General features: G+C 36.6%; 1 protein-coding gene across 16 annotated transcripts in view; it reads left to right on the top strand.

Moving 5' to 3' along the window:
• ncam1a (neural cell adhesion molecule 1a) overlaps window positions 1-13954 on the top strand; it is a 257883-nt gene that overhangs the window by 210535 nt on the left and 33394 nt on the right. For 12 of the 16 annotated variants that reach the window (XM_077233156.1, XM_077233153.1, XM_077233151.1 and 9 more), the window contains 5 exons: window positions 981-1131; window positions 3449-3633; window positions 4504-4600; window positions 6369-6536; window positions 11484-11609. In XM_077233156.1, the coding sequence (XP_077089271.1) occupies window positions 981-1131; window positions 3449-3633; window positions 4504-4600; window positions 6369-6536; window positions 11484-11609 (727 nt within the window). Of the gene's footprint in view, window positions 1-980; window positions 1132-3448; window positions 3634-4503; window positions 4601-6368; window positions 6537-11483; window positions 11610-13741; window positions 13757-13954 lie in introns of all 16 variants that reach the window. The other 4 variants (XM_077233148.1, XM_077233152.1, XM_077233146.1 and 1 more) reach the window with 1 other exon arrangement.

Raw genomic sequence — 13954 nt, 5'->3', positions numbered from 1 at the left:
AGTAGTTTAGGAGTAGTGTAGATAGTTTAGGTAGTTTAGGAGTAGATTTAGATAAACTGTTTTGAGGAGAGGCACAGATAAAAAATAAAAATAAAAAAACACCTGATATTTGTTATAAATAGTTGTATGTATAATTTGATTTTGTGTTAATTTTACCTATTGTATGGTATATTTGCACTATTGGGGAACCCCTCTGACTCAAGGAATTAAATCCCTGTAATGTAGCTATCTGTGTAATTGTACATGAAGTGTTTTGTAGAGTTTCTAAGCAAAAAAGAAAAGAAAAAACGCCTATTGCCACACCTGCTTTTTGCTGCATATAGTTTAATTTTATCTCAATTTTACATTTTTTATGTTGTATTTGCACTATTTTCGAACCCTCATACTCTGGGAATGCAAGGCCTTAAATATAGCTCTCTGAATAATTGTGTGCACAACATTTTTTAAAAAGTGGCTGAGCTAAAAAGAAAGAAAAAAAGCCTATGGCTACACCCCCTTTTTTTTGTAAATCATATTTTTTTGTATATAGGTTGATTATATCTGAATTGTACCTGTATATCTTGACATTTACAACTTGTGTTTACATTTTAAACCTTTTAAAATGCTTCATTGAGCATGTTTGTGGTTTTTTTAGTAGAAAAGCTATAATTTTTCTATTTGGATTTTGTGTTTTTTGTGTGATTTTGGGTCCAGTATGTTGATAGAGTACATCAAAGTGAAAAACTAATTGTCTGATCATATAGGTGATGTTGTGCTGAAAAAAAGTATACCAAACATTGGTATGGTAAACATTTGTTTATGTTGCAAAATTTAAAAAAAATAAAAGTACTCAAAAACGGCCAAAATAGCCCAAGACTCCGAAGGGTTAAAGCCCCCCTTGTGCCTCTAGCACTGTCGTTTAGGTTTAACTTTGACTAAGTTCCTTCTGTTTTACATATCTTTTTCTTACTCTCATTCTCTCTTTTCTTTCTTTCCCCTAGAGTCTGGATGGTAACGTGATTGTACGCAGTGATGCTCGTGTGTCCTCTCTGACTCTAAAGTACGTGCAGTTCACCGATGCCGGCCAGTACCTCTGCACTGCCCGCAACTCCATTGGTCAGGACATCCAGAGCATGTACCTGGAAGTGCGCTGTAAGCTAAACACTTAACTTCTCTCTTTATCCTTTTTTTGGGGGCAAATGTGTTGAAGCTCAAAAAGTGGACATATTGTGTTTTTTAAATGTTCCTTTGGTCTTTCTTGGCTACTATCCTGCTGAAAACACCAGCAAAACTGTGTTTTGGATGCTGGATCTATAGCCTCGTTTAGTCCAAATCTGATTTTTGTGCATATCCGATTGGAATCCGATCACATTTAGCAAGTGTTAACAGCAAAAGAATCACATGAAATGAGTTTTTTACATATCCGCTATAAGCTACATTCATATGTGGTTTGAAATCCTATTCAATTCGCATTTCTGGAAATCCGTTTTAGTCTGACCGCTCTAATCGGATTTGGCGTGGTTTATGTGACTTTCTCACGCCACGTAAAATGTAAACACGTCAGACGTTGTTATGGGAAACATGCTGAAAGTCGCTGCAGACATTTTACATTAGAAAACAAACAAGGTTGTATTGCAGTGCAGGTCGAGCAGAAAATTACATTATAATGGAGACATGTTGAATTTTAAGACTGGCGAAGATGGCAGCACGAAAAAAAACGGCCATACCACCCTGCTACATTTTAGCCGCTGCCTCAGAAGACGCAGTAGTCCAGTGCAGTTGCTACACATTGCCATGTTGTAAAAAAGACAAGATCTGCATTGAAAACCCCTCCACATTGTTGTTGTTTTTGACGTAAACCTACTAAAGCAACGTAATTTCCATAGAAACCAATGCAGATATTCCAAAAAACGAAAGAGTGCCACAGGACAGTCAGTAATTTAGATAAGATTCCAATAGGATACACAAATAATCAGATCTGGACTGACAGAGTGAACATAATCTATGAGGGTCTTAACTAAATAACTTTTAACTTTTTAACCAACAGTAGATCCACCAGCTAAACCCGCCCCAGACCAGCATAAACCAGCTTAAACAGCATGGAACTGGTATTTTTTGCTGAATATTCAAAGATGCTATTCAGTGAATTTTTATGATATGATCTTTTTTACTTCTTTTTTTTTTGAGTTTATAACAAAAGAAACTGATAGGAAAATATGGTTTGAAGGCTTTTTTATGTCTGTTTCAAACAAATTAAAGTTGATTCCTAGGCTCATTTCTTACAGTTAGAGCTCTTCATGTGAAATGAAATACTGCCATCTTCACATTCTTAAAACTCAATTTTCAGAGCAAACGCTTATTTTTATCAGATTATGTTTACTGCAGTTGGCTGAGTGCACTTTTGTGCCATTTTGCAGTAAAGCTAGCTTTAAAGTTATTTTCATCTGCTTGTGCATTTTAAAGCATTCCCACAATCTAATTCAGAAAAGTGGGAGGGAGTGAAGCTTGAAGTGCAATGTAAGCCTAATTGGATAAATTTTTCTTGCCCCAAAAATCTTCTCCCGTTCCTGATATAGTATCACAATGAGCAATTGATAGAAATTGTGTGGAAATGCAGTTTGCCACAGCGCGGTTTGTCAGTAATCAGCTTCTTGGTTGAGTGCATGGAGCGTTTCGCGGTAATTAGCGATAAGAAAAGGTGCTTTGTCTGCTTCAAATGATCCTAGATGAGATTGTTCCCTCCCATACTCAGACACTTTTGGTCTAAGCTGGAGTCTCTTGTTCAGTGTTTTTTTACCCACTTTTTACTTCGAGGTTTCATTTTAAAGAGTTTTTTTTTTATGTTGTTTTATTGAAATAGTACTCAGCCTCAGTAAAAATGGAGTCTCGGGCTGGCAGCCAATAGGAAAGACATGCTGAGTTCTAGCCATGTCGAATTAGTAAGCATCTTTATGCAAAGTTTTGCCGTTTACACAATAAAAATGTGTTCCACTAAAATTGCACATGAAATCATTTAGATTCTTACGTTTCCCAATATTCATTTCAGCCACTGTTGTCGTGATAAGATTTCATTGCCTGTTCCATCCAAAGAGAGACATTGGGGTGTCCAGATTATCTGAGCAGTGGTGTTGCAGCCAGTGGTCCTGAGATAGCGATAAGATTTGAGTGGATATGTTTGTTATCACAACAGCTTTATGGGAATTGTGATTACTCTACTGCATGTATCAATCGTGGAGTGGAAAGTCTAGTTAGCCATGGTGAGCAACACTCACAACAGACAATAGACTTCATTCTAGAACTACCACCTGGTTTGTAATAGCAGATATCAGAAATCACAATTCTGAAAGGTCGTTGAGGGGATGATGGTTAATATATGCCAGCTGGAAGCCATCATATTTTTGCCTCAAGGTCTTTCTCTATAACAGTCCTTGTGTTGGTTGCACTTTACTGACACTGTGTATAATTACAGATGCTCCAAAGATCCAGGGCCCTGTGGCGGTGTACACCTGGGAGGGTAATCCGGCTAACCTCACCTGCGAGGCCCTCGCTCACCCGGGCGCCTCCATTTCGTGGTTCCGTGACGGCCAGATGCTGCCTAACGCTAATACCACCAACGTCAAGATCTACAACACTCCCACAGTCAGCTTCCTAGAGGTACTGCATCACCACTCAAACCCATCAGCCTTTAGATGCCCCCTCATTGAAGTTTCAACACTAAAGACATGTTGACACTAATAATTGCTTTCTGAGCTCATTTTCAGTATACTTCAGAACTCTTTAGCATTTGACATTAAACCATAGCAATAGTGCCTGACGATAGTACATTGAGCAAATACAATAATTATTGTTTTTCTGTTCTTCATTTATGAACAAAATAGTGCACACCCATATCTGCCCACAAGTGCTGAGAATATAATGACTTGTTTTTAGTGTGTGGCAGAATAATTCATGTCATTTCAGTTCTTCACAGCTTCACTGTTTGATTTTGGTTTCGCATTACTGGCCAATAACATTAATTACAATAATTAAGTTAATGACACATTGTGAATGACCAGCCTAATGTTTTTAGAGTATTGCAAAGCACAGATTGTATAATCTGGTGCATCTAAATACAGAAAATATTACATTTTATGATTTTTTTTTTATCGACATTTAGAAAATATCGCAAAAGTTTTGCGCAAATTTGTGATGGAAACGTGGTTACTGTCTCTGATGGCACATTTTGCTGTTGAAGCTAATGGCAATAGTACACACCCATTCTCTCTCTCTCTCTCTCTCTCTCTCTCTCTCTCTCTTTCTTTCTCTCTCTCTCTTTCTCTTTCTCTCTCTCTCTCTCTCTCTCTCTCTCTCTCTCTCTCTCTCTCTCTCTCTCTCTCTCTCTCTCTCTCTCTCTGTCACTCAGTAATTACTATTAATTAATACTGCTTGCCATGGTAATGAATGAGCTTCCCTTAACCAGCTAATGTCATGCTAGCTAAGAGAGAAGAGAGGTAGTGCCTTGACGTGTCTTTTTTTCTCTGACAGGTCACTCCGGTGTCCCAGAACGACTTTGGCGACTACAACTGTACGGCTACTAATGTCATCGGCACAGAGTCAAAGGATTTCATTTTGATTCAAGCAGGTTTGTGAATGTTTAGAGGATGATGAACAAAATTAGTAACTGTTTTACACTTATGAATCACTATCAAACACAAATTGTTGTCATTCTTGAGGTTCTAATTAGCTGTTCACAAATCATTTCTCACAAAGGGTGTCTTAACACAGTAAAACCAATTCTAAAATCCCTCTTGGTACGCATTCATAATACACAAGGTATGTGAAAGGTAATCTCCTCCAGACTGGGATGTGTTAGCTTTAGATCAGTGCCTGGGCTCGTATTTTTTAGGCTGAGACTCTTGGGTAATAAAAACAGCAGGGTATAATTTTCAGGCTGCAGATTTGACGGTTAAATGCGACGCTACCTCTGATATTTTTGGTGCTCTGTAAAGTGGGGCAGATGTGAAATGGTGTGGAAGGCAGTGAGGTGATTATTTAGTCTCAATGCGATGAGGCAGTGCAGGAGTGACGCCTCTTTTTTCCTCACATGTTTTAGAGCCACCACACTCCCACAGCCATAGTATTTATTGTGCGATAAAGTCACATTTCCCTAAATGTGTGTTACTGAGTAAATGTGTTCTGTGAGGGAAGGAGATTCATTTTATAAGAGCCATGTATAGGTTGAGGTATATTGTTAGTAAATCATTTTGTTGAGGGAAAAAAATCTAAAACCAAAAATAAAATTCAAGCAATTGTTTAGTTCACTCTAAGCAGAATCAGTATTTTACCGTTCTTTTTATGCATTCCCTCTGTAATATTATCGCTCTGAAAATGGTTTGATTAGAAAAAATACCAGCTAGTAAGGTTTTTTTATATATATATATATATATTTGTCTCGGTGTGAGGGCAGGACGACAGTGAAGATGTCACCTCAAATGGGAGAAGTAATTTTAATCAAAGATTTTTGAGGGCACATGAATTTAAGAAAAATAATGATGTGCATGGATAAATAATTTGTTATAAATACTGCAAAACTCTACACACAAAAGAGTTAGTTTTGATTTCATGGTGACTTCCACATAAATACCTTTTTACATGAGAAATGAATTTGCTGTGGATTTGCTGATTGCATCCAATATAGTTTATAAACTTTTTTGTAAATTCTACATTACGTTCTGACAGCATTATAAAACAAATCTACATTAAAACGTGACGCTCAAATTGTTAAGATCTTAACGACTTAAATGATCAGGGAGCTGATCACAAAAAATGATCAGATTCATGTTTCTAACTTTGGGATACTTGGGGAGGATATGCAGAGCATCAGACACAGCCAGAGCCAGCTCAAGGTTTGGCAAGCTTCCCCACATTTAAAGAGGAGTGTGTCTAATTTCAGCTACTAAGCAGGATTGCAATCTGTTTTGGGCAGCGTTTGAAACTTGTTTGAAAACAGTAGTTTGCCCATTAATGTACCCGTCCAATGTTCGAAGGTTGCAGAAGTTCAAAACAAGCCTTTTTATAGCTTCATTTTTTTCTGAAAGTTACAGTACAGTTTTCATAGTACATCAAACTCTTCAGAAAAAGTTCAACGGAAATTTGATTCCTCATGATATGACCACTTTAAACAATATTTTGGTTTGTCTGAAAGATATTTTACTCGTGCTTCAGGGGAAAACTGTACTGGCCACTGCAATAACAGTTCCCTTGGTGAACTGTTCCCCAAGCCCATAACAATTTTTCATTGTTTCAGTTTGTCTATTGCCTCACTCACATTTTTGTGGTGCCCTGCTTGTGTGTGCAGAACAGTACACTAGTTATATTCCAGGGTGTGTGTATGTGTGTGTGTTCTCTAGATGTGCCTTCGGCCCCCTCTATCGAGCGCTTGGAGCCTTATTCTAGCACAGCAATGGTGGAGTTTGATGAGCCTAAATCCGATGGAGGAGTGCCTATCCTTAAGTACAAGGCTGAATGGAGGATAGCAGGCCAAGAATGGATGGACAGAGAGTATGAGGTTGAGGATGGTAAGTATCCAACACACACACACACACACACACTTACACATGCACTATACTAACATTTATCCAGAACTGGAGGCAATGAAGAGAGAAAAACAAGATAGATGAGGCTTTTGGGAGGCATATAAAGGCTTTTCCTCATTTGTATGAAGGTCAAGCTCTTTATTCTATAGCATTGTTTTGTACCGAAATGACCACAGATTCTCAGATGATTGTATTAAGACAGGGATTTTAACTGGGTTACATTTTTTTTAAAAACTTTGTCCTAAAGCAGACGTGATGTGGCAAGATTTAAGCGACAAGCAATTTTTCAGTCTGTGCTGAAAGCAAAAATGCTGTGAAATAAAACCTTTGCCAATCAGAACAATGTGTGTTTGCACACTTTCTTGCACTCTGTAGTGTACTCCTGATGGCTCTTTTGTGGTTTTCCTTGAGCAATTTGTACCGAAGCTTGATTCCGCCAAAATAAAATGGGGAATTGTGAGATTTAAAATAAGCAATTTTGAAATAAGTACATTGTGAGATATGAAGTCACACTGTGCGATTTAAACTCACAATTCCAAGAAATAAAGTCAAAATTATAACATATAAAGTCACATTGCTAAATACAAAGTCACAAGTATGTTTAATAAAAGTTGCAATTGTGAGATAAAAAAAAAATCACTTTATGAGATATAGTCACAATTATGAGTAACAAATTCGCAAAGCGAGACAAAGTCACAATTTTCTTTTGTCCTTAAATAAGACAAATTAAGTCGCATTTGTGAGATGTGTGGTTGCAAATTAACTTGACTCTCAGATGGAAATGAGCTTTTTGTAGATTTGTCGTATAATATTTGATGTTTCTTAGGGGCAATGTTCCCTCTAAGCTGCGCGCGTGCGCGGTCGCGCACTTCTGAAGCCGCGGCCGCGCAGAAAAGAATGAAATACCACGCAGAGGACTGACGCGAAATGTGTGGGGAAATCCATTTGATTGTAGTTTAAGTGAGAAATAATTCCAGTGCTCTGGTCAACCGCTATAGAGTGAAAACTGGTGAATGCAGTTTACAGGTTTCATAGAAAGAGAATGATGTGAGCACGTGTGATTGGCAGTGAGTCTTGTGTGCGGACCAAATAGCTCAATACGAGAGGCAACGAGAAACGCAAAGACAAGTGAAATAAAATCACATCATAATGTTTTAAAGAAGAGTGGTTTGATTAAAGTGGTGGAAATAACGGTTGATGGACACAGAACGGTTACAATTACATACACAGCCGCTTGCAAATTCAAAATACATCATTAGTTTAAATAGATGTTTTTGTGTGGGGGGGAGTTTCAGGCATGGTTAGATTACTATAAAAGAGTTCACATATTCACTTTTCTTGAAAATATTTAGCTATTAGATCTATTTAAATGCTTCAGTTTGTTTTCATATTATAATAATATAATATGTAAACAAATTGAAGCATTTAAACTGATATATTATATCACTTCAAATACTTCAATTCGTTGTCTTTATATTATATTATATTATATTATATTATATTATATTATATTATATTATATTATATTATATTAGGTCTATATTTTATTATATTATAAGCCTAAATAAAGAATCTCACAAGGGTATGGTTTAGGGCTCATTGCCATTAAAAAGTTTGAAACCCCCTGCTAAAGAAAATATTGGAAATTCATAAGCAATAAACAATCATTTAACTTTGATGGTTTAATGCTTCCTGTACACAATTAATTGACTGTACAAAAACACTTTATGGTTTTCCCAAAACATCTCAGTGTAACAGCTTACTTTTCTTTCATACTATATTCTATTATTGTAAAGAATTGAACTGTCCTGCAGAAGATAAGAAATTATTTTTCATAGGATTTCTTGGTAAAGACTGTACAGTTAACAGCACTGTAAAAAATATATCAGGTAACCTAAAATGTGCTTCATTTAGTGACTTCTTAATTAACTGCTTGTTTTTCAAAAATATGATTTAATACCAATAAGTTACATCAAGGGTCAAATAAAATAGAAATGGCACATTCAAGTTAAAAATTACAACTGAATGTTGAAACCATTGTGTTTCTACGTATGCTGTACAGGTCAGGTATAAAGAATATTTTTGCTCGGGTGGCGAAAAATGTCCGCCCAATAGAAAAAAGTTTTGCTCAGCAAGAAAAGAAAATAGAGGGAACATTGCTTAGGGGCTGTTTACACAACACTGTTTTCAACTAAAAATGTAAACATTTTAATGCGTTTTGGCCATTCATTTACACAACAAATGCATTTTAGGTGGCTGAAGCGCAAACTTTTGAAAACGGGATTCATAGTGCAAGTTTTTGAAAACGGTCTCCGTGTAAACAACAAAAACGTGGATCTCTGAAAACAGTGACGTCATGCACATGCGTATTATGTCTTCAATCTATAATGTTTCAGCGCCATCTAACGGCCTGGCAGTAGAATACAGCGTTTTTAGTCGTTTTCGTGGATCCGTGTGAATGGGGATCGTTTTGACATTGGTGTTGTCTATACACGGAAAAATCAAAGGAAAAACTTCTCTGTATATCATATCATTGTCGTTTAAACGTACCCTTAAGAGCCTCAATCAATCTCTCTGAGGTTTGTTCATGTTTGAGGTTTAGCATTCATGACGAGCTGGATATTGGTCCAGTGATGTTTCATTGTGAACAACTGACAAAATGTAGTTTTGCTTGTTCTGCTGCAGCTAGTTAGGACAGAAATTTGGATCAACTAGGAAGAGCTTTACTTGCTTGTCAATTTGTCGCTTTGCAACCAGTTAAGATGCTGTGTTACACTCAGAAAAGAAAACAGCGGTTTCTATGACGCACAAACAGCCACCCTACTTCAATACAATAACTAAACACTTTCCACAGCTGCTAGCCATTTCAATTGTGGCAAAATAACCTTCCCCGCTGCCATAAAAAACCCTGTCATTGGCGATATTGCTTGGCAAGCATGAAACGCAATGCAGAGTTGAGCAAAAATAGAATGCGCAAATGTGAGAAAGGGACAGGGTTCACTTGAATGCTAAATAAGAGTCCTCAGAGCAGTTGTCACAGCCTGACATGTGCTCTGTTTGTCTGTGGGTACTGTCTGTCTCTCGGGGTGGCGGGGGAGAGATGTCAGTTTGCTCACTGCTGACAGCATGCTCGCTCTGCCAGACCTCCTTGGGACATGCGTCAGAAACAAGCCTAAGACACACAAACGCAGCCTTACACGAATCAGTCTACAAGCCACCTACACACACACACAAACCCCTTCTCAGCCAATGTCTTTTTGATCACTCAACCTTTTGTCAGTCAGTCTCTAATGCATTAGACTGGCATATGATACAGGCATGAAACGGTCTCAAACATGAGCTATCAGATTGAATGAGTAAAAAGAAAATTTCTGGTCACTATTGATGAATGATTGATGTACTATATGATACCAATAACAAATTCTTTTAAAATTGTTTTTTTTAGTGGTTTAGTCTGATCACTCGAATGGAGAACTTTTGAAGTAAAATTGTGGGTGATGTTATGAAAAACTATAAACCACATTTCATATTTTATAACATAACTAAAAACATAGTGATGAACAGCGAATATGACAAGCAAGTTTCTTCATTTTCCATGTTTCTTTAAACAGTTACCATTAAACAGTTTGGGGTCTGTAAAAAAAATATGGGGGGTGGGGGAATAATTATTCAAACTTTGGTTCCACAAGGACGAATTAAATTGATCAAAAGTGACAGTAAAAACATTTAAAATGGTATAAAAGATTCAAATAATTGCTGTTCTTTTGAGCTTTCATCAAAGAATCCTGAAAAATATTTTTCACTGTTTCAAAAACATAAGCAGCACGACCGTTTTTAACTGTGATAAAAAATTCTTATTCTTATAATAAATTCTTATTATAAGAAACGTAAAATGAGCAGCAAATCAGCATTTTAGAATAATTTATGAATGATCATGTAACATTGAAGACTGGAGTAATGGATGCTAAAAATTCAGCTTTGCCATCACATGAATAAATTACATTTAAAATATATTCAAATAGAACATTTATTTTCAATTGTGATTATATTACACAATTTTACGGACTTTTTGATCAAATAAATGTAGCGTTTGTAAGCATAAGATACTTTATTTTTTCAAAACCCCAAATTTTTGATATCTGGATATTTATATTTTAGACAAAATGTGGCCAGTTATTTTGTTTACTTTTGTTCCAATAAGAATTGTCCAATCTACAGTAATTAGAGGACAAGAACTAATGGTTGTATTTTACGAAAATGAAATGTAAGATGCTGCACGGGGACCTCTGGAAAACCTCTTTAGTAATTGAAGAATTAGGGTTTTTTTTTTAGATCAAACTGAAATTTATTTTAGAACAAAGGTGAAACACAAAATGCTTTGAAGGGTCTTCTGGGAAAAGGATGGGAAATTGATGACTTGGCCCACACAGTATCTTTGCCTACAGATCTACCCACAAATAGTCCTGCAAGCTTTCTCAGATTTGGAAAAGTCATTATTCATTAAGTTTCACTCACCATTTGCCCCATGTGTATTTGTTTAGTCCATATTTACGCTTATCGGGTATACATTTTTCTCACTGTATCTAAATCCATTCTGCCCGTTTTCCCTTAAAATCAGGATTTTATAAATGCATTCATTTGAGCCTGTTCATTGCAGCAAACCATTCAAATTAATTAGTTATCTATAATATTACAAGTCATGTGCTGGGGTAATATGTGCCATTGATAAGGCAAATTGGAATGTGATATAGGTTTAGGATATGCTTTGTTAAAACTAGACATTTAATCATCTTATTAATTTTATACCTTCTGTACAGCACTTTGGTTCCACTTGTGGTTTTGAAAGTGCTCTATAAATAAAGTTGAGTTGAGTTATTCTATGTTTTTATGTCCTATGTTTCATTGGAGCTCTAAATCTGTCCAAATCAGGTCTCAACTTGATCACTATTGTTGGGCTGAAGCCAGAGACCACATACGAGCTCAAGTTATCAGCCATCAACGGCAAGGGTGAAGGAGAGAGCAGCGCCCCGGAAAACTTCAAAACCCAACCTGTCCGTAAGTGCCTCTGTCTTTTTGTCTTTCTCTCTCTCAGTCCCTCTTTATCATAAGACCCTAGCACCCTCTTTACCCATCAACCCCCCTTCTCAGTGCAGCAGCAGACCTCACTACCCACAATGCATCCCTGCCCTGGACCCTGCTGGATCTCACTCCCAGGAGATGCATTGCTTGTCCTGCGTGTACTTCTGTATTTATATGTGGATGTGCGTGTTCATTTTAGTGTGTGTCCGTATGTTTTAACTATTTCCTGAAGACAATTGTGTCACTGCAGCTTCTCACCTCAGCAGTGCTTCCCTGTGATGTGGCACACCTCCCTGTCTGTACAGCTCTCCTGCCGACTGCCAGCATGTGCCGGGCAACAGCTGTGTCTCGTGTCTGTTGAGAGCTGTGTGCTCTGTTAAGTGTCGTCCATGTTGATTGGGCACTCTTATGTAGAGCAGATAATGAAACCCTCTTTAACCTCATATCAACGATCAGATCAGGATCAGACTCTCAGGGATTCTATTATCAATGATAAGATCTAATCTCAAAGAATCTACGATATTTTGCATAGATATTTTGCATTTGCACAGCAGTGTTCTTTAATAAGTAACAGTTGAAAATATTTCCAGATGGTATTTCTTATGTTTCACTGCTCTAAATATTTACTAGATGTGCAATGAATCTAAGCCTGTTTCTGCCTCAGATAAAAACAAAGTAATTTATTTTAATGACTCTATTTCTAACATTTGTGACTCTATCATAACTTTAGATCTCATAATTGTGACTACATCTCATAATTGCAACATTTTATCTCATACGATTCTTTATAATTGTAACATTAAACCTCAATTTTGCTTATAACTCACATTCATGACTATTTCTTATAATTGCAAATATTTAAATTGCAACTTTATTGCCTGGATTCACAGATCACAGACAATAACAGGCATGGTTTAAGATGCATGAACTTTTGAACTTACCACAAAGGAACTTGCAATGACAAAATTCAGTGCTATTGTTCGTCTCAAGATGCACACCTGTAATGTTTTTTTCTAAGGCACATTTTGAAAGAAAAATTACTTTAACGCCCTAATTGAACTGAGGCCTAACCCAGGCTTAATCTAAGTCCTGTCTGTGAAACCAGGAATATATGTCACAATGTCACTTTTTTATTATTTTAAACGTTATCTCACAATTACCTGTTTAAGGTGGAAACAGGCTTCTATAGCTATTATAAATATAAATTTGACGTTGGTTTGCAGAGCTTGATTGTAGAGCTCTCCACATTAATGAAACATCATCCCTATTTAGATTTTGCAATGAAGTTTTCAAATTTCCTACAAATCTACTGGTTTAATTACTGCATGTCGCACGAAGCCGTTGGATCAGAATGTTCCACTCAGAAGCAGATTAGAAAAAGTCAGTTTGCAAGAAATGTGGGATGAGCAGAAACACAGCTCTACTTTGATTATTCAATTTCCTCTTCCACTCGCAGGGATTAAGTGACTAAAGTTTAAATTGCAGAAATAGTTTTTTTCCTTGTCGCTTTATTGATCCAATTTATTGATCCAGTTCAGTTGATCCATCTAAAAAGTATAACATTATATATTTTTGTATAACATTAGAAAAAAGGATTCCTTCTGCAATAAGCTTGATTTCCATTCCAATACCCAGAAGCTTTGGAGGGAATCTTACAAAAATGGGTAAAAAGTTAAAATAACATAAAACATGACTTGTTTATTCTTCTATTGCGAGTAAAATAGCTCATGGCAGGAGTGAATTGCTCCATTGATGTAAGTCAGAGACAGGCTGACATGAATTCTTATCATATTTTTCTTATCATATTTCATCTTTTCTTCCCTGTTTTCACAGTCCCCACATTCACTCTAATGCCTGCTCTCATTTCATAACAGCTAATTGGGTCACCCAGTTTTGCCATTTTGGGACTTAGCAAGCATAGTTCACATAGTTCAGCCTGACGAAATGTGAGCCAGCAAGGTGATTTTCTCACTGCTTTAAAAGATTAACCTAAAATGGCAAATTGGATTTGGCCTCCTCTCCATCTTATACATTCCTGTTCTCATGTTCATGATTTTTTTATGGTTCTCATCATGTTTTCCATCTTGTTTTGTTCCACTGGACATCAGGCTTCCCTTTCAAAAGTAAGTGTTCCATCTCTCTGCTCTCTTTCTTTCACATTTCTGTTTGTTTTTTCCATTTGCTTCTATTTCAGCCATTGCAACACTCCTGCCAAATCTAATAGTAAGCCTTTAAAGAAGGTAGTAAAAGCTTGATAGAAAGTTTAAGACTCCATGAAATGTGTTATAGATTGCAGTCTTCTTTTCTGCTTTTGAAGGAAG

This window comes from Siphateles boraxobius, unplaced genomic scaffold, assembly GCF_051911475.1.
Source record: "Siphateles boraxobius isolate OS27281-9 unplaced genomic scaffold, OSU_SipBor_1 18, whole genome shotgun sequence".
Lineage (NCBI taxonomy): Eukaryota > Metazoa > Chordata > Actinopteri > Cypriniformes > Leuciscidae > Siphateles > Siphateles boraxobius.
Note: the sequence above shows the minus strand (reverse complement) of the source record. Positions and strands in the feature narration are given on the sequence as shown.